The sequence below is a fragment of the Oculina patagonica genome, chromosome 10, assembly GCF_052425735.1.
Source record: "Oculina patagonica isolate OP01 chromosome 10, crgOcupat, whole genome shotgun sequence".
Classification (NCBI taxonomy): Eukaryota; Metazoa; Cnidaria; class Anthozoa; order Scleractinia; family Oculinidae; genus Oculina; species Oculina patagonica.
This window is the reverse complement of record NC_135767.1, coordinates 18,289,701-18,317,258: the sequence shown is the minus strand read 5'-3', so window position 1 is coordinate 18,317,258 and position 27,558 is coordinate 18,289,701. Positions and strand designations below refer to the sequence as shown.

Here is a 27,558-nt window from a genome sequence, read left to right as displayed (position 1 = left end):
GTTAAAATCTTGAAGTTCAATATTTTAACGGACGTCAAAATCTTGAAGTTCAATATTTTAACGGACGTCAAAATCTTGAAGTTCAATATTTTAACGGTCGTCAAAATCTATGATCTTGAAGTTCAAAATTTTAACGGACGTCAAAATCTTGAAGTTCAAAATTTTAACGGACGTCAAAATCTTGAAGTGCAACATTTAAAAGGACGTCAAAATCTTGAAGTTCAATATTTTAACGGATGTCAAAATCTTGAAGTTCAATATTTTAACGGATGTCAAAATCTTGAAGTTCAATATTTTAACGGACGTCAAAATCTTGAAGTTCACTATTTTAACGGACGTCAAAATCTTGAAGTTCAATATTTTAACGGACGTCAAAATCTTGAAGTTCAATATTTTAACGGACGTCAAAATCTATGATCTTGAAGTTCAAAATTTTAACGGACGTCAAAATCTTGAAATTCAATATTTGAACGAGCGTCAAAATCTTGAAGTTCAATATTTGAACGAGTGTCAAAATCTCGAAGTTCAAAATTTGAACTAGCGTCAAAATCTTGAAGTTCAATATTTGAACGAGTGTCAAAATCTTGAAGTTCAATATTTGAGCGAGCGTCAAAATCTCGAAGTTTAATATTTGAACGAGCGTCAAAATCTTGAAGTTCAATATTTGAACGAGTGTCAAAATCTCGAAGTTCAAAATTTGAACTAGCGTCAAAATCTTGAAGTGCAATATTTTAACGGACGTCATAATCTTGAATTTCAATATTTGAACGAGCGTCAAAATCTTGAAGTTCAATATTTGAACGAGCGTCAAAATCTTGAAGTTAAATATTTGAACGCGTGTCCAAATATTGAAGTTCAATATTTAAACGGGTGTCCAAATCTTGATATTCCATTATTGATGCGAGATTACGTTGAACTCTCTCTACATGGCCACCGTGTTGCACTAATTAACACTCTAAAACTCGAGACCATGGTTTGCATAAGTCTTTTATTCCCCTACAGAGATCAACATCTAACAGTAGCATATCAATACATTGGTTTTATTAGCAACAGTATTCCTGTACTCATTCTAGGCCTAAAGTATTAAAATCCGATCTTTTTGTATCGGGATAGACTGACACAAAGAATGGATGCGAAGAAGATCTATCTGGAATTCGTACGAATTTCATCCGCGATTTCAGTTGCTCAAAATTTTTACTTCAATAAGAATAGCTAAGTAATTCCTCTTCAGTTCTATCAGTTTGGGTAAGGTCTTAAAGCTGATTTCCAGTCCGTACTGCGCAGACTCGGGGTTTGTTTTCGTTTTTGTTTTGATTCGTTGAAACGTTACACTTCGGTGACAGCATACATGACGTTTTTTAGTCCGCCATTACAGTTCGCTTTGTTCAAGAATTTCCGATGAGCTGAAACGTCGGTTTGAAATAGCGTCAAGGTTCTTCTACTTGTTATTATTTGTTCTACAAGGATATCTGGCGTTAATAATGAAGAAACAGGTAAGTTTGTCACGTAATTTTTAGTTTTGCTTTGTTTGTGAGGCTCACATAAACATTGCAGCCGAGATTGCGCAGTACGGACTGTAATTCATCTTTAAAGGCTCGCTTTTAGTTGCCAGTACGAATTTCACCATCCGAAATAACTAAGTGAAGGTTCTAAAATAAATCTTATTCACGAGATAAAATGTCACGGAGTTCGTAAAAGAGCAAACTACCAAGCTTAAGACCTTTTAACTGATAAAAGATAATGTAAATTTCTTTGTTGTTTACTTAGCAGTATTGTAAATCAAAATAAAAAAAAATCATTGCATTAAAATTTATTGACGATATATCATAAGAGTTCTTAGATTTCTCGTTCTACATTGAATATTTTAAGTACAAATCTTTCTCGTGTAACCTCTTTACTTCTATATCAATTTATAATAATATCTACTCTAAACAGGGCAAAAAAATTAGCATACACCGTTAACTGAACAATAATTTCAAATTCTTGGTAAATATATATTTCTAGGTATTAGTAGTAATATTTATCTACAATAAATTGACGCCAACTTAGTGAATCTGGCGTAATTGAATATTTTATTGACAATTGTGTTCCCGCGTTTTGCCTGTCAAAGGCTTCCAGTTTCTGAAGAACTCTTCGGAAGAGCTCGTGAAAAACTCGTCAAGAGTTCGTGAAGAGCTCGTGTAGCGATAAAACCACGAGCAAAAATAAAATGCGAGTAAAAAAAATCTGAATGGAGATCTTAGGACTCTCCGCTGCTGCAAATCTTTCCCCTTTTGGAAGTTTGAAGATGGCTTTTTCTGTTCTGCCTTAAATTTTTTTTGCTTTCTAAATCTTATATTTTTCAGTCACTGGAACAAAAACTTTTCGGCTGGATTTCCTGAGCCCGCAGTTTGTCTGCGAGTTGCTAAGCGACATGACGAACTCTCATTGCGTCATGCCAACACGACAACTTTCGAAGAACTCGGGCGAGCTCACCGCTCGTGCTAGGTTTTGATTGGCTTATAAAAGTCGGACACTTTCCGAGTGATTTAACGAACATTAGCCGAAGACGAACTCTTGTTCTCATGACTGAACAAACAAGCCTCATTTATAATACAAACTATTTTCAGATACATTTTACACGTAAAATTAAGCTTTTAGACTAAAATGATCAAACTCTTTAAGTATATATTTATAAAATATATTTTGTAGTTATTATAAAATAATTCTATAGCATTTTATATTTAAGTTTATTCCGAGCACGGATAAAATGTCCTAAAATGATAAAATGTCCTCCTTGAATGAACTCCACCTTTCGTAAGTCCGTGACATCACTCCAGGGGTTCTGCATGGCGTGACTCACTGTGACACGTCAGAATGCGTTACTTTGGTGCGTGACTGAATGAAAGCTCAGGTGTCCATCGTGATTGCTTTTTTAAGCTCTCGCACCCACCTACAAATGTCACACAACCTCTTTTAGTTTATACAAAGGTTAAATACATTGAGATTTTCTTTGACTTAAACTAATACAGGCGAAGCCCTCCTTGTGACCACTCTAAAAAGCGACCAGCTCTAGTTACGACCACCATTGTGAAATCTCCTTTTAATTGTTACTTAATTCTGTAATTAAAAGCTTTCGTTTATGGCTGCTCCTGTAAAAGTTAACACCAAATGAAACATTTCAACTATCTTTTCATAGCCCATGCGTTCATTAAGGCTATACAGAGAACAGTGTAAAATCTCTGTAGGTTGTCAAATTAAGTAAATCTGCTCGCGTCCCGGAAAATATTTGAAAATTGTTTTTAAACCCAAACACGCCACCTTTGACGTGTTAAACGGACCATCTTTTCGACGAGAAGGTAACAAAAAAATGCACACTTTAGAATTACTTATTACCTTGTTCCTGAATTTTCATTATCTGCCTTGAAAATAAACGGTGGAACATTCTGGTGTTCAAGTTGGAATACAAAATCATCTCCCTCCTGTAAAAAAAGGTCATTGACTGAATTATTGGTTCTCTAAACACCTACTAAGAAACAATTATTTGATGGCGTTAGTGTTATCAGACCTCGTTCTTGATTAGAATTAGCTGTAGGCTCTTAGCCAATGAGAAGACAGATACTGACTACAATGTATAATAATCATAGTAATAATGTTGAGAATATACCTTCCCGAGGTCTTTGATTTTATAGCTCAGCACTGGTAAAGTCTCGAGGGCCACCACATCCTAAATGCACAAAATAAACCAACAAACGTTATATGGGCACTTTAGAATCCAAAATAACTTTAGGAGTATGAAAGGTGATTAAAACTGTACTAAAAAAAAATAAGGACTTATACTTTAATTTTGCTGTTCTGGAGCAACAGCTGGTTAAAAAAGGTGAAACGTGCACAAATCTGATTGGTTTTTCAACTGTTTTCTATTTTAACAATAGAGTGTTTCTGTCGAGGAACTATCGGCTGATAGTTGCCCCGCGGAAATTTGATGTTCTTAAAACAAATATTAGCCCGAGAAGCGAAGCTTCGAGGGCTAATATGCTAGTTTTAAGAACATCAAATTTCCGCGGGGCAACTATCAGCCGATAGTTCCGAGACAGAAACACTCTATTGTCTTTATTGCTCACCACTAAATTTTCTTCCGCGCGCACATACAAAAACAAGCATCGTGAATTATTTTTTTTGATAAAAACTCAATTGAAAGCCGAAATTTAAAAAACGAAACAAAACCAGACAAGAAACCCACTAAATGCAGTGAATTTGGTTGTTTTTTTTTTTTGTCTACAGGCACGCTTGTTTACAATAAAAAGTCACGGGCGGGCACTATCGATCCGGGCATTTTTCTTCGGAGGGCACTATGGGCTGATAGTGCCCTCCGGCGGACGGGCACTATCGCGTCACTTGTTCAATTTAAACCAATCAGAATCGGAGAAAATTTAGTGGTGAACTATAATCGCTGATAGAAAGCAAACGCGTTCAGGTTGCTTTAATAGGGAAAATAGTACACAAAAACAATTAGAGTATTCGCTTTCGTTTTCCCAACGATAGTCAACTTGGCTGCGTCCATTCGCTCTTAGAACACTCGGGCTAATACTCTTATATTAATAAAGGGCGAATAAACCTGCCAACGGTCGCGCGTTTTTTTGTTTTGTTTTTTCACTCTTGCTACTTAGTGGTAAAATCTTTCCTGCACTTGACACTGGTTAATGTTTTCCCGCGTTTCCTATTGCGGTAACATGTCTCCGGCGCTCGCCGCTGGTTACACGTTTCCCGCCCTTGCCACTGGCAAAATGTTTTTTCCGCGTTTGCCACTGGTTACACGTTTTCCCGCCCTTGGCACTGGCAACATGTTTCCCGCGTTTGCCGCTGGCTACACGTTTCCCGCGCTAAGTATCAGTTACACGTCCACTTTTGCCGTCTAGTTCTGATTGGTTTCTTCACGCCATTTCCCAGCCAATGATTGGCCTGGTCTACGTCATTGTCGGTCTACGTCATTGTCATTACCTAAATCTCAGCTCTTTTTAACAGTGTCTGTATAAGCACTTACCGAGCTAGCTTTGTACGAGTATAACACGTTGTCTTTCAGGACAAACCACGATTTCTTCCATCTTTCTCTCCCCTTCTTGTATCTCAAGTAGCCGCTCATTTGACTGCCTTCTTGATTGGCGACAACCTACCGACAGACAGGACATTTTTAACTTCATGTACAGGTCTCGAAAAAACTTTGAATTCCAGTTAGCCGTTCGGAGAAGCAGCCCCCAAATTTTACAAGCCCGGCCGGCTTTTGTATACTTGTCTTAGCTTATAATAGGAAATTAAATCTCATAAATTAAGGTCTTTGAAATTAACGCGATTTAAATTAACAGGAATTGGAGGGAAAATTTCTTTTGGATAAAGGACATTTACGCGAGGAATGGGGCAAATTTTCAAAACGAAGAAAATTAACGCGATTTTTGATGTCTCTAGATTTATTGGCTGTTGTACCGCTCCTCTGAAAGCAAGAATAAACTGGAAATACTGCAGATGACATATCTTTTATACCGTAAGAGATTGAAAAAATAGTACAGTACACAGAAAAGAGGTTTGTTGTTTCCTAGTTTCTACATGTGTTCGGACAGTATCCAGTATTCGGAGTGAAATTAAGGTCTTGGAAATAACGCTCCACTTAAAAAATGTCGCGGAAATTAACCCTCGCAAAAAAATAACGCCACTTAAATTGACGCGAATTTTTTAGAATTCGCGTTAATTTCATGGAGAGTTAATTTCCTATAATAGGGCAGTAACCTTTTCAGTATAATTAACTTGACAGAAAACTTGTCTATGCCCTGGCACGTTGGGCAAGGGAGCATGAAAAGTTAGCAGTACATTTATTAGTTCCCTGCATATACCTCCCTTGTAAATATGAAAACTAATAGTTCTAGGGGGGGAGGGGGATGAAATTCTCTATTGTCTATCATTTTCGCCATTCTCAAAACCTGTATGCTTAACAATACGTTTAAACTGTAAGAAGAAATCGAAAATTGATCACACTTCTCACCTCGGTTAAGTGCGATGGATGCATTATTTGTGATTTTCGCTTGGTTTTTCTGCTCTTAAATCGCCGCATCATTTCAAACTTGGTGGGTTTCCGTAGCAGTTTCTCTGCGTTCTCTGTTTCTTGTAGTAACGGCGGCAAAGGAGTCTTTTCCTCCTCGGCTACGTGAATTTCATCCGTGTGAAAATCTGCAATCAAAATAACACAACACTTGTAAAACACTGATAACATATACAGTAAAAACCCGCGAGTAAGAACCTATTATTTTTCAGGTTAGCCTAAACAGGTTCTTACATAAAGGGTTATTAACACAAATTAAGGCTTATTAGGTTTTTAATAGGTTCTTGATTTCTGAAGAAAAAATATCAACATTGTTATATATATGTTGTATATTCGGCCTATTCCTTGCATAAAAGTTGCATCCCTAATAAGTGCTTATGTAAAAATGAAGCACTAATCATTTAGAATATGACATGATATACATGCACAGTAATGCTTTGTCCAAACTTATTTCCCAAAAATAAAAATTTTGAATGAATTTTAGCAAATAAGAACCTGTTTCCAAATTTGAGGCTAAATAGGTTCTTATAAAAATGGTATCTAATTTGCAAATTTTAGCCTTACAGGTTAATAAATGTTAGGTTCTTACTCGCGGGTTTTTACTGTAATAGTCTGGACATTCCGAGCTGTTCCATTGCATTACTTGTTGAGCCCGCAATTTTTTGCGGGATGTTGCTTGGGAACATGACGTCAAGTTTACGCGTCACGCTTTGGCTTAAATCGTGCAAAGTTTTTATTCGCTAACAGCAATTGGAACACTTTGGGGGACACTTGGGGCTCTTAGACAAGGACCAGCTAATCCTCTTTTTCTTTTAAACAAGCTTGTCGTAGGCTTGTCTGAATTCAACGCATACTAGCCGACAAGTGAAGATTTTTTGACGGCCAACGATTTAATCGGCTACTGTGCGGCGGGTTTAAAATATCTTTAAAATCACCTTTTAAAAGCATGTCATAGCACTTGTCACAGACTCTAGCCTGCGTATAATCCAAGTAAGCTAACGGAGCAGTGCTGTCAGAACAAGATCCACACACCACCTGGAACAAAGAGATTAAAATACTAATTTGTTACACATTGTTATCACTGTATCTTTTCTCACTAGCTAAGAGACAGCAGTTAATTCTAGAAAACAGGGCACGAGTTACGTTTGCATGGGATCGGACCGGACCGGATCGGCCTCAGTTTACACGGAACCGTTTGGAACCGATTCATGTGTTTACACGGGACCGCTCTGGAACCGGTACGGAACGGATCCATAACTGGACTTGCAAAATAGCAGGTCCAGTTTTGGATCCGTTCCATACAGGTTCTAGAACGGTCCCGCGTGTAAACAGAAGGCCTATCCGATCCGAAAATCGGACCTGATCCGTTCCGGACCGGTCCCGCCCCTGCATGGGATGCTTTTTCGCCCGTACCCATTTATACACCTTGGTGGAGAGAGGCACTATGAGAGTAAAGTGTCTTGCCCAAGAACACAACACAGTGACCCTGGCCAGGGCTCGAACCCGGAACGTCCGCTCCGGAGTCCGGCGCACTAACCATTAGGCCACTGCGCCTCGAACACTCCGATCTGAAGGTTCCTAATAATTCCACTACAAAACACGCTCTCTACATGTTCTACTCACGTTGCCGCACGCTCGGCAATGATGTCTGCGGTTTGTTAGAGTGAATGGCGACGTACAGCTCATGCACATAGTGACACGAGCATCAGGGATCCACACAGGAGCTTTCTCGCCAAGTTTGAAATCTGCGTCCTGTTCTTGTATTCCCTGAAATGTTTAGCAAAGAGAAAGAAATTAAAGCATGGAGCTTTTGGCTAGGCAAAAGAAACAACGCTTTGAATTTCAGTACATGTGGTACTTATACATGGAACATTATCGCCTTAAACATAGCTAGCGTGATGGACCTAGCTAATAGCTATTGAGCCACATGGTATATATATATATATCTCTTTAAAATAAAAAAAACTAACCATGGTATATTGCAATTCCTGAGTTTTAATTGGTTTACAGACTAAGGTATATGAGCTCATATACCATGAACCACAAATATGGTAGGTGTACGCGAGAGCGAGAAAAGCCGGGGAGCTCAAATATTGCAATTTTGGGGGGTGTTTTTAATAAAAGAATTATTCCACTCACGCTTGTTGGATGGAATCCAACGCGCTCCATTGGAATAATTGTTAAAAAATACGCACGGTCGTACGTACCGTAAATACATTGGCGAGTGCAGTTCTACATCTACATCTACATTTAATTAGGTCGGTAAAATCTAAAGATATCACACCAACCGTTAAAAACTAAAATGAATGTTAAAAATGTTGCATCTGCAATTGAAATTCCCGTCGAGTACGACTTCAAGAGACTTAAAGAAGAAACTTAAAAAAATGCCCTAATTATAAGACACACCCTGCGTTACGTAGCTTCTTTTATGTTAGACAATCAAATAGGATGCTCATTTCCTTACCAGTCCGGCTGCATCTTTTGTCTTGTTGACGAATGTTATTTTTCTCTTGGTGACAACATCTATCGCGTTATTCAAAGCCTGAAAATCAATTTGATTAGTAAGGACAATTACAATAATAATACATGTAGTATTTATTAGCACAGTAACAGTAATGAGAAAAAAATTAAACGGAGCGCTTCTTTGATTTTGCGTGTAAACGTTGAAGAGGCCTGATCGATGATGTCGATCAGCATGTCTGCAAAACTTAAAAGGGTCGTGTTTTGTTAAAAATTTGTTTTATCGCTGCTTTTACTAAGACCTTTCGGAAGAGCAAAATTGCAATAATTTGCATAAATATTAATGCAACTGATAACTGTTTACTTTTTCATCCTTTTTGTTATCCACTCTAGTTGTGTGGTCGAGCAGTTTTTAATTGTGCCGAAAGACCAAAACCAAAGTAATCACTCTGGCCAATTACAAAGGACATTGAAAAACTAGCAAATTAGTCTAAGCTCGAAGCAAATACATGTATCGGCCGCAAAGCCAGGAAAAAGTTTGTGAGCGAATCACGATTGGTTTTGATTTCTGATTGTTTGAGGTGGCGCAAGATTTTTAAAGCGTAGTGTAGAAAAACCACAGCAGATTATTTTTGACATTCAATCGAAAATTGCTTGTTGACTAACACTACTTGGACTTATCGCAGTTAGGATTCATTATAAGTACACATACCTCTATCCATTGATCTCTTTCCTCTGGAGTGCTGTAAAAAAATACACATACAATGAGAATACAATGAAAATTCGTCGAGTCACTGAACAGCAAATCTTACAGTAAACTAAAAATCTTTCAGCTAGTGTTAAGAAAATATTTCGTTGACAGTGACCTGATACTTTGCATTCAGCGATTTTGATATTGTTCTCCACTCTGTCGTATAATAAAGTCTGTTGCACGAAACTTGTTTTTGTGCTATCGGCTGAAGTAGATGGTCGACAAAAGCTGAAATACGTTCTGTAGGGCAATCACACCCCCGCTATTATGGGTCTTCCGCCAGGTGTGCTCATAATATTAGCTTATTTCGGGTTTAAAATTTTGCAAATTTGTAACTTCAACCATGCAAACCGATTTTCTTAGTTTTCTCGAAATAAAAGGGCTTTTGGCGGAAACAAACTACATAAGGTCTGTTTCTACCTTAGGTTATAGCTATACTTAGACAATAAATGAAAAAAATCGATTTTTTTAACTTCTACAACGAAATCATGATAGTTTTGCCCAGCTTTTCCTGAAAATCGCTCTTGAGTTGTTTCTTCATAAGGTTCGGATGTCCCCGCAATGCAGGATTTTAACAGGCGTATTGACCACTAGGGCGGGGTAATCAGCCGTTTTTTAACACTTGGAAAATGTTAAATTCCCCGCTAAGTCCCGGGGGTCGGAGAGCCGGGGTTTCAATTGACTGATGCTTTAAAATTACTAAATATAGTAACTGTGTGTTTGAACTGACCTTGCAGTGAGTGTGAACGATCTTGTAGTGCTGATTATACTAAATTCGTTTACAAAGTCTGGAGAATCTGAAACAAGCACCTAACAAAGAAAACACAAACAATAAATAAATGAAGTACTTTACTGGAGGATTTTTTTATCATGTAAGTTCCATGCAAGCAAGAGGTTGAAAAGGTGTGATAAGCCCTCCTCCCGGCGCTTTGCGCTCGTCCTCGTGCTTCGCGCTATCCGCAAAATAAACCGCCCTTTCTGCAGGGTTAAGATCTTGTATACAGTGGCGAATGCTAAGCCGAGCTCAAAGCGAGAAAAATGTCTACGAAGAACTGCGTGCTAGCACAGATAAACCATATTGGCCTTACGTGGCACTACAGTCAAATCTTGTTATAGCGGACACGCTCGGGGCGTCGTTTAGTGTCCGTTATAGCGAGAGTCCGTAATAGCGGGAGTCATTTCCAGTCAAACCTCTTTCGCGGGGATCTGGATTTTGTCCGTAATAGCGAGTGTCCGCAATAGTGGGGTGTCCGCAAGATGAGAGTTGACTGTAGTCAGGAAAGGGCTATAATTATGTTTCGCCAAATACTCGCTATGAAACTTAATTTTGGCAAAGAAATTACTTCTATGGATCTTTATGACCAAACCATAGCTTCAATACAGCCAAATGTTTCTCCCTGGCGTTATAATTGTGATTGTGTGATAATTTAAAGTTACAAGCAAACAAGATTAACGTTGAAAACTGTTCAGCCCAACAATATTTCAAAAACCCCTGGAGTCACAATCTATTTCAATCTTCTTCGTACCTTCTTTTGTATTTGCTGTGTTATTGAAATGTTCCTTCACTGCCTTAAGCGGTTATTTTTATATTTCATCAATATTGGTCACTTCCCATGCCTAAATTTGGCTAAAATCCGTGACACAGTTCCTTTAAACCTTTCAACTATGGAAGACTTACCTGCATTCCCAGTAGAGGAAGCATTTTGTTGAGCTTGTACTGATTTCCACCCACTGGGGTGGTATACAGTAGCACATCGGTCAGCTGAGAAAAAATAATTAAAAATTATTCCATGAGCCCGCGTTGGATACAAAGTGGTAAATAGCCAACGAGGCGCGAAGCGCCGAGTTGGCTATAACGACTCGTATCCAACAAGGGCGAATAGAATAATTGTTTTATTAAATTCTTCTTTAAGTTTAAATCGACTGGACATTTCAGTTTGATGTAAACGAAGTGATAGTATGAGGAGGCGGGAAAATTTGTGGCGCGGTGTTCACTTCTTGAGTTGAATGAAACACACGAGGAAAGCGAGCGAGAGAGTTTTCTTCCCAAGATTTTCATCCAATAATCTCCTCTAAAGTCGTCTATATATCCTGGAAGTTGTGACAACAGTTAAGATTTACGGGATGATCCCAAGCAAAAGCTTTTCTGGAAACTACACGTCTTGTGCAAGTACATGGAAGAAAGAAAACGAAAAGCCCAAGCTTGAGTTTGCTGGCGAGGTGTTGTTAATGGCCTATACTCTACCTCCAATGATGGGCTTAAGTAAGTACCGTTGTAATTTAATTAGGGATCCCACCCCCCTGTAATTTAATTAATTAATTTCGTGCCTTCCTTTCAAATAAGCACACCTTTAACTGCCTTTGAGTGTTATGTTTTAATAGGATCAATATTCCAATAAGCACACCCTTTCAATGAGTACCACAGAGTGCTCTCATCTTATGTTATTTTGTTCGATTTTGTAGCAAAAAAAAATATGTTTACAAACCAAGAAAAACATTCTCTCCTGCATGTCTTTCCGACACAACTTCATTAATGTTCCCTCTTTTAGATAGTCCTGTCAAAAAAGGCAATTTAACTTAAATTAGTTAACTGACTAATCATGTTAACTAAATTATTATTGATACTGAACCGGTAATTAAAATAATGTAACTAGCAACAAAATAGTTCCTTACAATAATTTACACACAACTTGTGCGATAACAATGTACGAAACGTCTTTGCTGAACAGAATTTAAGGCCTTTTATTACAGTAAAGGCCGTTGCTACTGACCCGCCCAGCTTTGACAATCTCTGGGTGTCCCACAAGCATCCTTTGAAGTTTTAGCATCTGCTCAAAGCTGTCCTGTTAAACATGAACAAAGACACAATTTTATTTCAGTAACAACACAAGACTGAAAAGTAAAAATATCCTAAACAAACCCATCAAACGTTTGATTCATCTATTAAATAATTTATACCCATTATTCAAAAAAGTTTAGAAAATAGATGCAATATCAATTCTGTAGTTATATGCTTAACTAAAATGTATCGATGCTGTAGAATTATAAGCTGTCTATGTTTACGTATAGGAATAAAGTTGCTGTCACCTACCATCTTTTTCATGGACTCATTGATGTGGGTCGCAACCTCTGATACAATCTTCAATGTGGCTATAAAAGAAAGATATATTTTAAAAGAAAATCACAATTTAAAATTCTTGCTATGGCTGTATCAGCAGGTATCATAATAACTAGAGTTCACAAACATGAAGTAAAGACAAATGAAATAATTGTCACTCACTCTCTGTGTCTTTAGTTTCATCAGAATCCTTTGGTAAATGCTTAAGATAGTCTAAGAATATAAACAAGAATTAAAATCAAAATGGCTTAAACATAAGTATAACAATACACAATGAAAGGTTTGTTTTCTTTTTCGCCTATTATTAACACTGTGAAAGGCTTATCTTATAAGTCAGGTTTTAGAATCTGTGACATTTATGTGGTCAATTAAGCAAGACAAAAGCTCTCTTCCACAGAGCGATAAAAAGAGTTTTAAAATAATGTCTCCTGGTGATATGTTTGGGCAACCTCACAGATCGCTGTTGGTAACCTCTAATGCCCTAGTGAAGTAGCATTATTTCTAAATGCACTAGCACTGTAGTAGCTTTGTGTGGGGATACTTGGCTTGTAATTAAGCAAGACCTACATTTAATGATAATACCCTGTATTGACATTAACATGATAGTGCTCACCAATAAGAAGAAGTCTGTAACTCGGTATTCGCTGTACAGGTTTTAGCATATAAGCTGATAGAATCATGCCATGACATCTTTCACTGGCCTGAAAATAAAACTCGTAAATTAACAACACAAAATACAACAACAACAAATCTTCAAATGCCACAGTGTTTGAATGAGACCAACCTGGGTGTTTCTTTCATCACTAAATGTACATTGAAGATCAGTTGTTTTTACAATTCTCTTCATTATACTACCCTCAGCACTTTTTGGTACAACTTCTATGCCATGTTTATGAGTCAATTCTTCAAATACCCTCTATTTTGTCAACCCTCCAAGTTAAGACCATTTTAGTCGCCATGGCGACTAAAATTTTGGAGCTGACGACTAAATTTGAACCAAGGACGCCAGCCTGGCGACTAAAATTGAGAGGAATGATTGAAAGCATCAGCTTAATTTGGTGACTAAAATTTTTCACTGGCGACCAAAACTTGAGTAGTTGGTGGCCAAATGGCCACTAAGGAAAAAAGTAAACTTGGAGGGTTGTTTGTCAACATTGTTTTGGGTAAAATGTAAAAACGCAGACTGAGATACAACAATAAAAACCTTAAACACACTCATAGATAAGTGTTTGTTTACTTACTATTCGATTCTTGCTGGTTTTTGCATTGAAATTGTCATTAGGTGGACAAACATCACCTGCTTACTACCAGGGCCCGGGGGTTAAATCGACTTAACCACCGGTTAAATTTTATCCGCAGGTTAGTTCTGTTGTTCGAAGGTAAGTTAACGCTAACCTCGGGGTAAACAGCGGGTTAAATTTAACCCACCTAGCTAGGTGGGTTAAATCGTTAACCTCGGATTAGATAGTAAGATTCAATAGTGAAAGTCAAACAAAACGGCAACACTCAACGCAATCATGCCTTGCAGCCGATGAATCATGTCTGGGAAGTCTTTCTTTGCCGCGAAGTTTAAATTTTCCACTTTTCGCGAACTTCGTGTACAGTCCACATTTCCACGCCGACGGCATTTATCGCTACGGTAAATTCTTGTCATATTGTACGTGATTCTGTTTTCGTTTGTCACGCTGTTTGTCAGTTTATTCTGTAAAATGATCAAGTTCTCCTCTACTTTGTGCGTTAAAATGGCCATTTGGGTCGCGCTAAAGCCTTGTTTTCTCGCCTTGCGTGAAGGCGCTGGTGTCGCAGAAACTATTTTTACCGCTGGCCCGAAATAAAACAGACAAACAAGGAATATTATGGGATGCTATCCGCGGGTTAGCGCGCGTAACCCGGGGTTAACTAACCGGTCCGCTAAATGTGCTTTGAACAACACCATTTTATCCTCGGGTTAATAAACCTGCGGTTAAGAAATTTAACCTCTGGTTTAGCTCTGACCCAAGGTTAATTTAACCCTCTTTCGAACAACCGGGCCCTGAAGGCAAAGAATCACCCTTATATGAATTGTATGCATGGGGTAGTTTGTATAGGGCGATAATACAGTATGTTAATCATGAATTTTAACATCTCCTACCTGGAATTGAGAAACTAAAGTTGCAAACTCTGAATTCTCTTTCATTGTGTCTTGAAAAACACTCATTGCTTTGTCATAACCATTCACATATTGAGTGTACATCTGAAAAGAAATCAAAGTTTTAATACTTCCAGTTTTTTTAGTAACAACTTTGAATGTTCCTTAAAAAAGCTTTCCGTGTTCAAGCCCAGTGGCCCATCAGGCTGACCAGAGCTTATCCTGGTTTCAGCAAGATGAAGCAACTAGGAGTATTTCTACTCCCCCCTGGATGGGATGCTAGTCCATTGCAGGGTTACCCTGAGTGATAAATTTGCCAGTACCCATTTATACCCCTGGGCAAGGATCAGTTAGTCCAGGTCACTTCACACTATGGAAATCAGGAGAAACTTTGGCAATGAAAGCCACACCTATGGCCTCAGGACCTGTAGATATTTAATAATAAGTTTACCAAGTGAACAGTTCATAATCATGCACACTGAAGAAAATAAAAGAACTCAATCTACCTTCAAGAAATGCCCATATTTCTTGATAATGTCACCTATTCTCTCATGTTCCTCCCTAGAAGTAAAGACAACAATCTCACTGTTAAAACATGGTAGCAGTTTTAAGTGGGGTAGTGGTGGAAGTACTTGTTACCGACCAATGTGGCCTGGGTTGAAATCCTGGACCTGGCTTCATAATTATATGGACTGAGTTTGTTGTTGGTTTTCATTCTTGCTCTGAGGGTTTCAGTTTTTTTTCTGGGTTTCTAGTAATGTTTAATAAATGAGCCGCAGTGTTTTATCAATTTATTGAATGGCTTCAAAATCTTCTGATGTAGATCAACTCATTCTTGCACTAATATTTAGATTTAGGGTTATTTTGGCCTAGGAAATTGGACATAAAGTTTAGCTGTGTCTTTATCAGATAATTATAAAGACACTCATTAAACATTAATTTATTTTGTATTTTCTTTATGAATTATTAATGAGTTTTTGAAGCTTTCTTTCCTCCACAAAAACCAACACTTCAAATACTAATTTGATCTCTAACGCACGTACACTTTCTATCAAGCTCCCGAGAGCTCTGCAATGATATGTGGGTAAATAGATTACTTTTTTACAATGCTTCAAAAGCAGTTCCTACATTTATACATTCAAGTTCAATAATCTTCTGGATTTATATTTACCATGTTTCCATTCTTTCTTCTAACTCCTGGAGAAATTTTGAATCCAGCAAATAAATATTTTCCAAATCCCGGAATTTGTCAGCCAAGACGGCATCAGCTACAACATTAGCCTTCTTGATTGTACCATAGCATTCCTACAAAGAGAACAAAATGTACATTGAGCAGTATTCCCCAATAACTTAGCTCAGTTTCTCTAAACCCTGCTGTTTCCTTTTTTTATAATGATTATTATTTCTTTTTTTGCCTACAAGGGGGAAGGGGAAGCCGGGATGTAGCTAAGATTTGAAACTGGTGAGTCAAAACGTCTTCAAAACCTACCCAAGTTCCCCATTTCCCAGCCTTCAAGGGCAGTAAAATTCACACAACGGACAGGTACTAAATTTCAGGACTTCCACCTTTTATCTGCATAGCTGGTTTGGGTTCAATCTTTGCATTTATAAGGCACAATTATGTGTCAAAGGCACGTTGGCCTAATATTGTTAGTACAAAAAGGTTCTCGATCACGAGTTTCAGGTTTTAGAGCAAAAGGCTTTTCTACCTGCATTAAATTATGATGGACTAGCATCCCATCCAGAGGAAATTCTAGCAATACTCTTGCTCACTAATATACATGTACAATGTAAGCAGTTAAATGCGTGGTTCCAAAAAATATCCATACTCCCCCCCCCCCCCCACAAAAGGGATTTGACCTATGACCCCCCACCCCTCTGAAAGTTCCAATTTAGCTTCATACATGGCTTTAAAGTTTTGGGTCTTTGTGACCCCACCTCCTCCCCGGAATTTCCAATCCCTTCTGTAGAGGGAGTAAGGATATTTTCTGGAACCACACAATGTATACTGATGGGTCACTAGGAAAATACAAAATACAATGTAATAAGCTTGTTCAGCACAAGCCACATTTTTCTACCTACCTCAAACACAAGTTTCAAAGCATCCACAAATGTGCGTTCAGTTGTCAGAATTTCATGAGCAATGTAGTACGTCTTAGGCTTGGGTGGACCCTTCAAAAATGATCAAAATTATGACAAATTATTAAATATTAAGGCTTAGTAATTAATAAATCCAAAATGACAATGAGCAAGAAAGTTAAAAGCCATTGATATCTTTTCCAAATACAGAACTATTAAAATGTCATTTCTTCCAACCTGGGACAGTATTAATTTGGTACTTGGGCATTGTTTCAAACAATTAAACATTGACTTAAGATCAGTGGGGATTCCTTTAAATGTTGTCTAAGAGTGTAGCGCCCTGTGTTTACAAAAGGGACCTTCCTGCCTTAAAGTTTGACTTCCAGAGTTTGCACAACCTGGACCCTAGGGCCTTATCAGTTTTCTACTGCTCTACATTACTGACAATATTAACAAACCTTACCTTTGGTGCTGTGTCTTCTTCAACATCAGAATCTGAGTCTGAGTCTATCTCATTTCCAAATGGTCCAGGTGATACAGGAGGCAGCATGCTGTCATCGTTGTTTAACATACTCGTTCTGCCGCTGGGTGGTGGTGGGCGAGGTGGAGGCTTACGCTTGAGGGTTGCCTCATCTTCTGTACTCTCCTGGGTAGAAACCTCGGATGATGACAATGTACTAGAAATCTCCGAAGATGAAAAATTTGAAGGAGCCTCCTTGCCTGTTTGAAGAGCATTCAAGCGAATTCGTGGAGCTGGGACAGGGGACTCACCCCCTGGAGGCGTGGCTGATTCTGATGACTCGGCTGTTTTGGAACTCTTTCTTGGTACAGGGCTTGGCGAACTTTTCTGCTCCCTTGTTCTTGGGACTGGTTTAGGTGACTCCCTTGCTGGCGTGTCTGTGCTGGAGGAACTGGCGGCGTCACCCAAGTCGACCTTGATCTTTTTCATGTCATCTTTTGTAAGACTCAGCCTTGGCGGTTTTGGAGGTGGAGTAGCCGAGACAGTGACTGTTGTAGCTTTTCTCTGCTGTGCTTCTTCGGTAGAAACAGGGACTGCATTAATGGTTTTCTGCTGTTCTTGCACAGGCACAGAATATATGTTATCTTCCTCCTGCGGAATTGCATGAACAGGCTCATTCCTGGAAGGGTCGGCAAACGTTTCGACTACAGGTACTGATGTTACTTGACCCGGTACAGAGTATATATCTCCTTCATCTGCGGCCCTCCTGTCTGTAACTGCACATGCCTGGACTATGATTGGTTTCGGCACAGCATATTCATTATCTTCAACAATGTCACGTCGGGATGAAATTGGATAAGGAACACTGTACACAGACTCGTCATTAGCATAACTCTCAACTGGTATCACTCTACTAGGAACTCGGTAAATTGCCTCATCGTCAGAAACGCGTTGAACAGGGCGTGGCGTGGAAAGAACAACTGTCTCATAACTGCTAAAAGAATGAGTTTTCCTCACAGACGTGCCACTCTTACTTTTGACGTCCTCTAGTAGTTTGTTGGTAAGGTCAACATTTTCATAAGCATGCTTTTGTCTAGCCTGGCGATTACGTCTCTCTGGGCGTGTCGGCGGGGGAGACGCAGGGGAATGTGGTTCCTCTGCATCTTCATTTTCTTGTGACTCTACAACTCTCTCTTGTTCAACTGAAGCTACATCAACATTCTCCTTTTCTTCCTCTTCAGTAGAAACTGGGACAGCAGTAACAGTACACTCAACTACCTGTACGTCCTTTGATGCTTCTACTGATACAGGCTCTACTACAGAAATTTCCACGTCTTTGTCTGCTTCAACTTGGTCCACATTCTCGTCAGAACATACAGTTTCTGTCAGCTCAGCAGTAACTTCCTCATTACTGTCTAAAACTGCGTCCTCAAGCAAATGTTCTCCAGATTTTTCCTCTTCATTCAACTCTGTAACTATGTCTTGAGATTTCACTTCTTCAGAAGAGCTCACAGCCAAATTAGGTTCTGACTCGACAATATTATCTGCACATTGCTCTTCAATTTGATCATTGAAACCGTCTGCAGAAGTTTCAAAATGCGCTTGAGTATCAAGCTTATCTTCTGAAAATGAAGCAGTAATTTCTAATGTTTCCTTAACTGGTACTTCGTCGTGGGCATCCTCAGAATCTTCTTCAGTGACTACCTCTGGGTGTTCATTTTCTGTCACTTCTGCAGTTGCCTCGGAAACTACATGGTCAGTCACAGATATTAAAGTACCTTCTCTTATGGCTTCAGCAATGATCACTTCACTTTTTTCTTGTGGTTCGTCCTGCTGCAACTCTGTGGAAGATCAAACAGAATGATGAGCTTTTAACTTTTCTCATAATTCGTAAATAGGCAGGCAGTTTTAGTAGATTTGCCCTATCAACTTATTTGGGTTGATTCCAGACTTGACAGGCTAATCACTTGAGCCAGAAATCAATCATATCTTTCTTTGTGTACTTTTTGTATTCAGTTACATGTACCTGATTATTAATTTATCTACTCTCCTGTTTTATATATTTTCATGATTCTTTTATAAAGTGCATTTTTATGATTTTGTCTGTTCCTTTTTGTCTTCATAAAATTAATACTGGTAAATACCATAGTTTTCATAAATAAGAACTTTATTCTTTATACTTCTACAGCTGTACTTGTAAAATATTGTAGGTTACATGTACATGTTGTATAATTGTTAATTAATAAATACAAATGTAAAGCACTGTAAGAAGTGTTATTAAAATTATTGTTAGTAATGTTTAGTATTGTAAGAAATGTTTGTATTGTGAGTAAAGTTAGCATTGATAGTAATGTCAGTATTGTAAATGACATTAATATTGCATGTACAGCCCATATTGTAAGAAACCTTAGTTTGTAACTGATGTTAGTATTGTGAGTAATGTTAGTATTGCAATTCGCTGTTTTCACCAATTTCTCATAATACAACTTATTTGCCCCCCAAAATTTTTGCATAAGCATTGTTTTCAACTTCTCTTGGGATTTACAATGACGTACAATCGTCACAAGAGATATTGAGAACAATTATTATGGTTACCATATTTACTCAAATAAGCACCGCAGGGCTTATTACATTTTTCGCACCTTAAGTGTGGCGCTTATTTGAGGGCAGCGCTTATTTAAAAATCGGATGCCGCAAATATTTAATTTATACATGTATAACTTTTACAGACAGTAACTAAAAGGAGCGACTTTTGATTGTCAGCATCTGTCTCTTGTGGAAGAGAGAAAATGTGCTTGCTGTCCTGGCAAAGTTCACGGCCTTAACAGTGTTAACAGAACTACGTAAGAATTGTTACAATGTTGGATTGAAAAATTAATTAAAGGGCGAGCGGTTACATAATTGTAAACAAAATGAACTGCAAAACATCGCTTGATGAAAAGAAATTTCCAAGGCTTTTTTAGAGTTGCTTTATAGTGCTGTTTTTAGTTTTATGGAATTCTTTGAACAAGTGCCACATCGGTACCGTGGTGCTTATCGGGGGTGGCGCTTATTCAAGTAAATACGGTATGCAAATAAATTTGGGGGTAAACAAGATGTACAGTATTATAGGATTGTGAAAAAAGCAAATTAAAAAAAATTATGAGAATACCTGTGACAACTTCCTCAGTACTCTCGTCCTTCTGATTTTCCTCTTTGTTTTGCTGTGAGTCTAAACCCTCTCCCTGCAAATCTCCTTCAAGTTCAACGTCCATAGTTGTTTTATAGAACTCCTCAATAGATGCATTGTCCTCGGAAATCTTCTCCTCATTATCATCACTAAGGTTCTCCAAAATGTCAATATCACACAGGTCTTCATCTTCAGTTGGTTTTTCAACATCAAAATTAGAAACATCTTCCTCTTTTTCATTTAATATATAATTAACATCATCAATTTCTTCGCTTTTTTCCTTTTCTTCGTCAGTTGTAACTATAGGCAAAGGTTCAGAATTATAACTTTCCGAGATATCCTCTTGTTGAAATGATTCGTTTTCTTCAGGAGTTTCTTCACAAGGTTCAACATACTGATCCGTTTTATTACTTGATTCGCTAATTTCATCTGCAATTTCTTCTTCTTTCTTTGTTTCAGACACAAGACTAGGTTTATGTACTGAAATGTCATCAAGTTCTTGCCTCTCTGAAGCATCGTCAATCATTGTAACCGAACACTCTTCCTCGAGTTCGACACTGTACAAAATCTTAACATTTTGTTTAGGTTCGCTCAAACTATCTTCTGGTTTAAATCCATCACATAGCTGGTCACTCATAATAACATCTGTACTATCGGATTCTGTTACTCCATTGATGACATCTACTGATTCAGAAAAGTGATCTGCTGTCTCATCTTCATGAACGGTTCCAGTTAAGTCACCTTCTTCGTCGCTAAATGCATCAACAGTTATTTCCAGGCCTTCAAGAGGATCTGGCAAGTTCTTCCCAGAAGTTATTGTTTTGCCCTTTTTACGAGATCTACTGTTGTTTTTTGTGCCATTCACAACACCATTAGTTGTTTTATCTGCGCTTACAAAGTCACCAGAAGTTTTTCCTTCCAGAGAAACAAAAAACTGTGATGAATTTCTAGACTCGTCACTCTCAGGAGGAGCTTCATTGCGTGTAGAAGAGTCCTTTCCTAGTGTGACAAAAAACTGTGAATCATGATTTTCAGATGTAGTAGAAAATGCTGGTGCTGAATCAGCTCTGTCTTTTGTCGGTTGACTATCTCTACTGTTATCATTCTTCGCACTGACAATACTTCCAGGTGACGAAATTTTCTTTGGAACATAATTCTTTGGTTTTGGAGGGACAGGAGGTTTAACCTTTTTCTCACCCGACGGCAATGACTGCATATTTGCAAGCAATGAACTTTTCCTCCCGAGAGAGCTTCCTCTCGGGGGTGGGGGAGGTCTTGGTGGCTTTTTACGTGTCGGTGAATCAGGGTCGCTTGTGGTTTTTGTTGGATTTAATTCAGGTTGCATGTTTTCTTTTCTTTCTGTGCTTGGGCTTGACTCTCCAGGCGGTCTGATTGTTCCATTCTTTTTGTATTTCCTGGGAGGCGGCACAGGAGGTCCCGTCGTATGCTTTCTGTGGAAGATTGAAACATACAGCAAGTTAAAATTATGTGGTAATTTACCCCTGGGGGACTCAGATGAAAGGGGCAGGGATGCTTGGCATCTCGCTTAGGTGTGTTAGTTTCAGATTCTGGTCTCACTTAGGGTGTTCCAGACAAAATGCCCTTATTTTTAGCATTCAAGGTCTCCTTTGGGGTTGCACACAAAGAAATAAATAAATATAAATTCCTTTTTTAGTATTTTAGTATGTTTTAGGGGTCCAAAAAAGCTTGACCCATGCCTAGATTGGTCTCTTTTAGGTTTTTTTTTTTCTAAATTTCCCATGAGCATCCCGTTCCTTTACATTTTAGAGTTTCTCTCCCCCTCCCATTATCAGCACACAACTAATTAATAATGTATGCTTAAATTTTATTTTTCTTATATATCATTGAGGCCCTGTTAGGGTAAATTCCGACAGTCGACACGGCTCTGAAACGCCGACATGACGGAGCTGAAATGAAGACGAACGACGAGATGCTCCCGTGAAATAACGACAGCTACAAAGAAAGGAGCAAAATCGACAGCAACATTGGCGCTTTTTAAAGTGGCTTGTAGGCAAAATAGCCTGACCTTGTAAAGACCATTCTCGTGCATTGAACGACTGCAATCTTACGCTCTAACAGTTCATTTTTAGGCTGCTTAAGTTAAGTAACTACAAAATGACCCATCATTCTGAAAATAATTCACTCCATGTTCCCTGTGTACCGGCTCAGAGGGCTCAGAATAAAGGAAAACATGTCTTAGCTACTTCAGTTTTTCAAAATTTTCTGGGGGAGCATGCCCCCAGACCCCCCTAAGAAGGTGTCTCCTTCATCTGTGCCCACAGATCTAATTGAGAGATCCAAGAATAGGGAATATTTTGGCGACAGAACTACGAGAACGCATTATTTTAGGTTATGCACTCCGGACTCAACCATTTCCGATATTATCAGTGGCTATGGACCAAATCGAAATTCCGACAGCGACATGCAAACCTTTCGAAATTGCGACATGAAAAGGTTTGAAATTCAGACAGGGGACATGAAGACCCCCCCCCCTAACAGGGCCTCATCATTTTGTTATGATCTGCAACAAAGCAAAATAAAAAATATATTTTGTGAGAACATACTTTCCCAGTGTGTCACTACCATCCTTGTTTCCTGAGAAAAAATAGATATTTAAGAATTAAAAGTATGTCACTCTTGGAATTAGGGAGGCATGGTGGCCTAGTGGTTATTGCACTGGACTCTGAGTCCAGCAGTCCCTGGCTGGAGTCATTGTGTTGTGTTCTTGGGCAAGACTCTTTACTCTCATAGAGCCTATCTCTACCTAGGTGTATAAATGGATATACTCTGGCACATTTAATGCTGGGAGAAACCGTGCAATGGACTAGCATCCCACCTTGGAGTGGGGGGGGGGATCAAAATATTCCCAGTTGCTTAGTGCTACAGAACCCAAGAAAAACCTCCCCCCTCTAGGCCCAAACGCAGAATTAACCTTACCTATCCTACACACTAAAAAATTTAAGCTACAGAATTAATGCAAATATCATCAATCACAAATTTTCCTTGCTGCTTTTCCTACATTTTGTGTAACGTTGGAGTTTCTAATTAACATATGTTTCCCGCGTGGCTAAAGTGGGAAACATTTGCCTCCAAAACAATGTTTCTGCAACAATGTTTTAAACTAGTTTAGCCAGGCCTTTAGAATGCTACACATCTAATGCTAACTTTGAATGCTATACACCCTTCTATATCAAAGGTCAACTTTATTTATCTGTCAAAAATCCTTCAAAGGCTACTAAAATTTAACCTCAAATAATTAACCAAAACAAAATACGAGCTTTATTAAGGAATTTTATTTACATTAAATATTACAGCACTGAAATGATAAATCATGTGCCATGACTAAATATAAAGTCCTAAATTGTAAATCACAGCACAAACATTAACAACTACCCAGAATGTTATGCAGTAAAAACCAATAAGATATTCCTGTTCATTTAAAACATAAATTGGTTTCATCTGCCTCGAACAGCTTTCCACAAAATAATAAACTATGGTAGACAAATGAAATAAGCTTATATGAAGTCTGTCTGAGTGGCGAGTGGAAAGGGCATGTTTACCAATAAATAAAACTAAAAAATTATAAATAAAATGTTTTGAAACTCCTTGAAAAATCTTTGGTGTCATACAAGGGGGAAGGTTAGCAGTGTAATGGAAATTGTGTTGAAATTTAACAAACGTTCAAATTTTTCGTGAACTTTGACAAGAAAGCTCTGTGAAATCAATCTCTATTGTTCAAAATGACAAGCGTGTCAACAGATGATATCGGAAATCTTTTCCTCAAGGAAAATTGGCTTATATATAGTCAGTAAATTACAGGGAAAGAAAACTGTCAGGTTCAAAAATAAACGCAGTCTGTGAAGCGTGGATCAAAAACTAAAGTAACAGGAAAAATGACAAAGACCAAACGAGTAGACTTCAATGATCTAATTAACTATGACACTTCAAGAAGCATGAATTAAAGTTTATTACTCACCTATAAGTTCTTCGCGACTCTTTTTCCTCGTCGGAGGGCTTTCCCCGACCACGGAGTGTCGATCTGCAAACCATACAATATATGGCGAATATTAGAATACATATGCTTCAATAAATTCGACTATTAAGCAGTCAAGAAACACGATATATCAATTCGCCGACATGTTGGATAATGTAGGCGGAAATGCCCATTACAATACACTTTCACGCGCATAAACCTGTCCTGAACAAACAGATCTCTGCCATAGTGTGTTCTGATCTAAAATAAACTAATCTATTAATAAAGTAACGTCATGGCGTTTGAAAGAGACACGCACACGATCAAACAAGAAACACCCCCAAATATTCGAGGTATTCTCAAAGTTCGCAGCTATAGCGAGCCGAACGGCATTTAAACGACATATTGTACCTTCAAACGCTTTAGCTTTCTCCTTTACACTCATTCTCCCTTGTGCACAAGAGGAAGACGTTGCCAGTTAGCATTTGCGGCGATTACATTCCTGATTTGCCGTGTTAATATTGCAGACCTTTTGTGATGAAAACATGCATTCGCCAGGAAACTTCACTTCCTTTGCTCTAACTTGATCACATGATTTGCATACAAGAAACCGCTGACCCTTCAGTCTTGTGCCTTCAACCAAAACCTTTTTCGAATTTTTGCATAATAAATTTTTTAATTTATTTTTTTTGTTCAATGAATAGCAAAGACAGAGAATGTCAAGAAATTACCGAAGTTTTTTTTTAGAAATTGTCGCGATTTTATCGACTCCAAGCGACAAAAGCGAGTCGAAAAGAAAAGAATCGTGTTTTTATTTTGTTTTTATGGAGTCACACACAATTACAAGTTTAAAAGTCATTCGGAGATAGACCAATAGCAGCTTGCTTTTTTCACTAAAACTAAACTTTTACCATGACTAATTTTTCGCGGTAACTATCTCTAGGCCCCGTCTAATCTATGGAATTTTCGCTTGTCGCGCTGATACCAAAACGCTCGTTCTCCGCGGAAGCCTCCGATTTCGCCGCCCAAATAACGATACCGATATGGCTCCGCTCTAAAATGTATCTACTCTAAACAGCGCTTTCAAATGTGCGTGTTTTCGATCAGTGAAGATGATGAGCGTTTTCGATCATTTTCAGTCTATATGCAATCAAACACGTAACCAAAATAATCAACAAAGCAAGGTATAAAGCAAAAGGGGCAGTTTCTTCCGCAGGGAAAAACCTTTATACGTCGCAATTTCAAAAGGTTGGGATTACGCTGTCGGAATTTCGAATTCCCTCTTTTTGCCCTATTTTTTGTGTATTTTTTTTGGTTTGAATTTCAAGTCAGTTCACAGGTAAGTCGGACAAATTTAAGATTCGACCACCCGCTGTCAGCTCTCATTTTGTCGTTATAGGATCGAGCCAGTTTTCTGTGAGGTGTGGCGTTTTGAAATGAATCCAGCGATGGTCAAATTAATTTCTTCCGTTCAGCCATGTTCTTTTGTATTGTGGTAATTCATTCAAAAGTTATGCTTTTGAACTGAAGCGCCTTTCAGCAAGTCTCGTTGCTTATATTAATTTTTGCCTTTAATGCCGGCGAAGTTCACATAACAACTTTATATCGTCATTTTGAGCTTAGATACGAAAAAAAAGTTTAATTTATGGTCTATCTACGCTAAGGCACCGGCCGCTTTAAGTAAAAAAGTATCTATATAAATTTGAATTTCAACATTATATATTTTTTTAAATCTTTTCTACAACTTTTTCTAGACAACTTTCAGCACGGTTAGTACGACAGCCGACTCGGCGCATCAGTTCATCAGTTTTGCGCAATCAATTTTTTTCAAATACGTTTCAATTCTAAGTTGAAAAAAAATCAAAATAAACGCTTCTTTCCTCCGCCTAGCATCAATTTTGAAACAATCGATTGAAAGAAAAAATGAAAACCAAGTACCAGAACACCCACCAACCCTAACCGCAATCACGAGCTTTTCAGGTTTCGTCTCACGTTTTGGTAAGCAGACTTCTGAGCTATACTTGACTGGAACCATGCACAGCGAGGGGTGGATTTTGGTTTTCTATGCTTTTGTGCAAAGATCTTTATGTTTGATGCCTTATTTAACCCTAGAATAGAGCGAGGCATACAACAACATAGCTTAACCCTGGTTTTCACTAGCGTCGCAAGCACAAGCGCAAGCACAAGCGCAAGCACAAGCGCAAGCACAAGCGCGATCACACAAAAGGACAAATTTTGATCCTTGTTCTTGTGCTTGCCGCAAGCACAAGCACAAGCATCCAAATGCAATGCGCTTGTGCTTTTGCTAGAGTCGACGCCGTTTTCAGTCAGGGTGAAATAAGAGCTGTTATCCTCGCGCTTGTGCTTGCGCTTGCGCTTGCGTCGCTAGTGAAAACCAGGCTTAACATAACAAACCTTATTGCCACTGTCTATCATACAAAAATCGAAAGATAATTAATAGTGGGAGTAAAAGCCTAATGGCGAAAGACATCCCGGGGTATGATCCGGGCAGATTTTCTTGCAGCGGGATTTCAGTAAAAAATAGAAAATCAATCTCATAATTTGTCCAACCCGTCACTCACTATAAAATACTGACCAGTCCCTAAAATGTTGATTTTTTTGTCACTGTCTCCTAAAGGGAGAGATGTTTATGGAAGGCCAAACATTCCAAGGCATAAGCGGAATTGCTGAGGGATCAAATCCATCGGCAATATATAATTTCACTAGATCTTCTCAATAAAATCTCACTCTTACCGAAATGGCAGGATGAAATAAACGTTTTCGTGTTCTCCCAATTTTTTTTAAGACTCCAGTCTTCTTTCTTATTTTGCTTGTGCTTGAGCTTAGTATGTGGTTCGATTCCCTCGTTCATGACAACCAGCTTTCCTTATAAGAACTAATTCTGGTCACCAGAGCCACGCGAGCCCATAAGCCGGTAGGAACTAAGTATTAGAAAACGAGTTACGAGAAAACGAAGGGCTCTGGGGACATAGGATTTATAAAATAATTAATTCGAATTTTTTTGATTGGCTGTTTCGAACAAAGAATTCCTAAACGGAAGTCGAAAACGTAACGACTCTCTCGTACATTCTTTTGAAACGTCATGACTCCATACATGAAGACCGGAAGTCCTAGAATTTAGAACTGGAAATCCTGTGTCCTCAGAGCCCTTAGTTACCTCGTGCCAAGACCCAGCCGGCTAAGAGAAACGAAAGGGCTTTGAAGACGAGAATAGCCAAAACTCCGCCAGATGAGAAACTTGAATTCCTCTGGAGAGCACTGGAAATGAGAACAGGGAAAAGGTTTTTGGGAAAATTTAGGTATAGGGG

At 38.5% G+C, this 27,558-nt stretch overlaps 1 protein-coding gene and 1 long non-coding RNA gene across 2 annotated transcripts in view; one reads left to right on the top strand and one right to left on the bottom strand.

Annotated features, from left to right (window-relative positions):
* LOC144629273 (uncharacterized) overlaps positions 1-27,558 on the top strand; it is an 84,381-nt gene that overhangs the window by 51,832 nt on the left and 4,991 nt on the right. The window lies entirely within an intron of this gene.
* On the bottom strand, positions 970-24,816 carry LOC144628966 (uncharacterized). Its single transcript, XM_078487099.1, has 25 exons — positions 24,641-24,816; positions 24,233-24,295; positions 22,821-22,851; positions 20,218-21,686; positions 17,070-18,907; positions 16,610-16,699; positions 15,699-15,832; positions 15,034-15,088; positions 14,531-14,632; positions 13,013-13,100; positions 12,562-12,612; positions 12,373-12,431; positions 12,053-12,124; positions 11,768-11,836; positions 10,960-11,043; positions 10,012-10,091; positions 9,243-9,273; positions 8,535-8,612; positions 7,694-7,837; positions 7,006-7,105; positions 6,014-6,198; positions 5,024-5,149; positions 3,647-3,706; positions 3,376-3,461; positions 970-2,932 (listed from the first exon to the last, which is right to left on the bottom strand). Exons 1-25 carry the CDS (start codon positions 24,672-24,674, stop codon positions 2,890-2,892), a joined length of 5,172 nt encoding a protein of 1,723 aa, XP_078343225.1. The 5' UTR covers positions 24,675-24,816; the 3' UTR covers positions 970-2,889.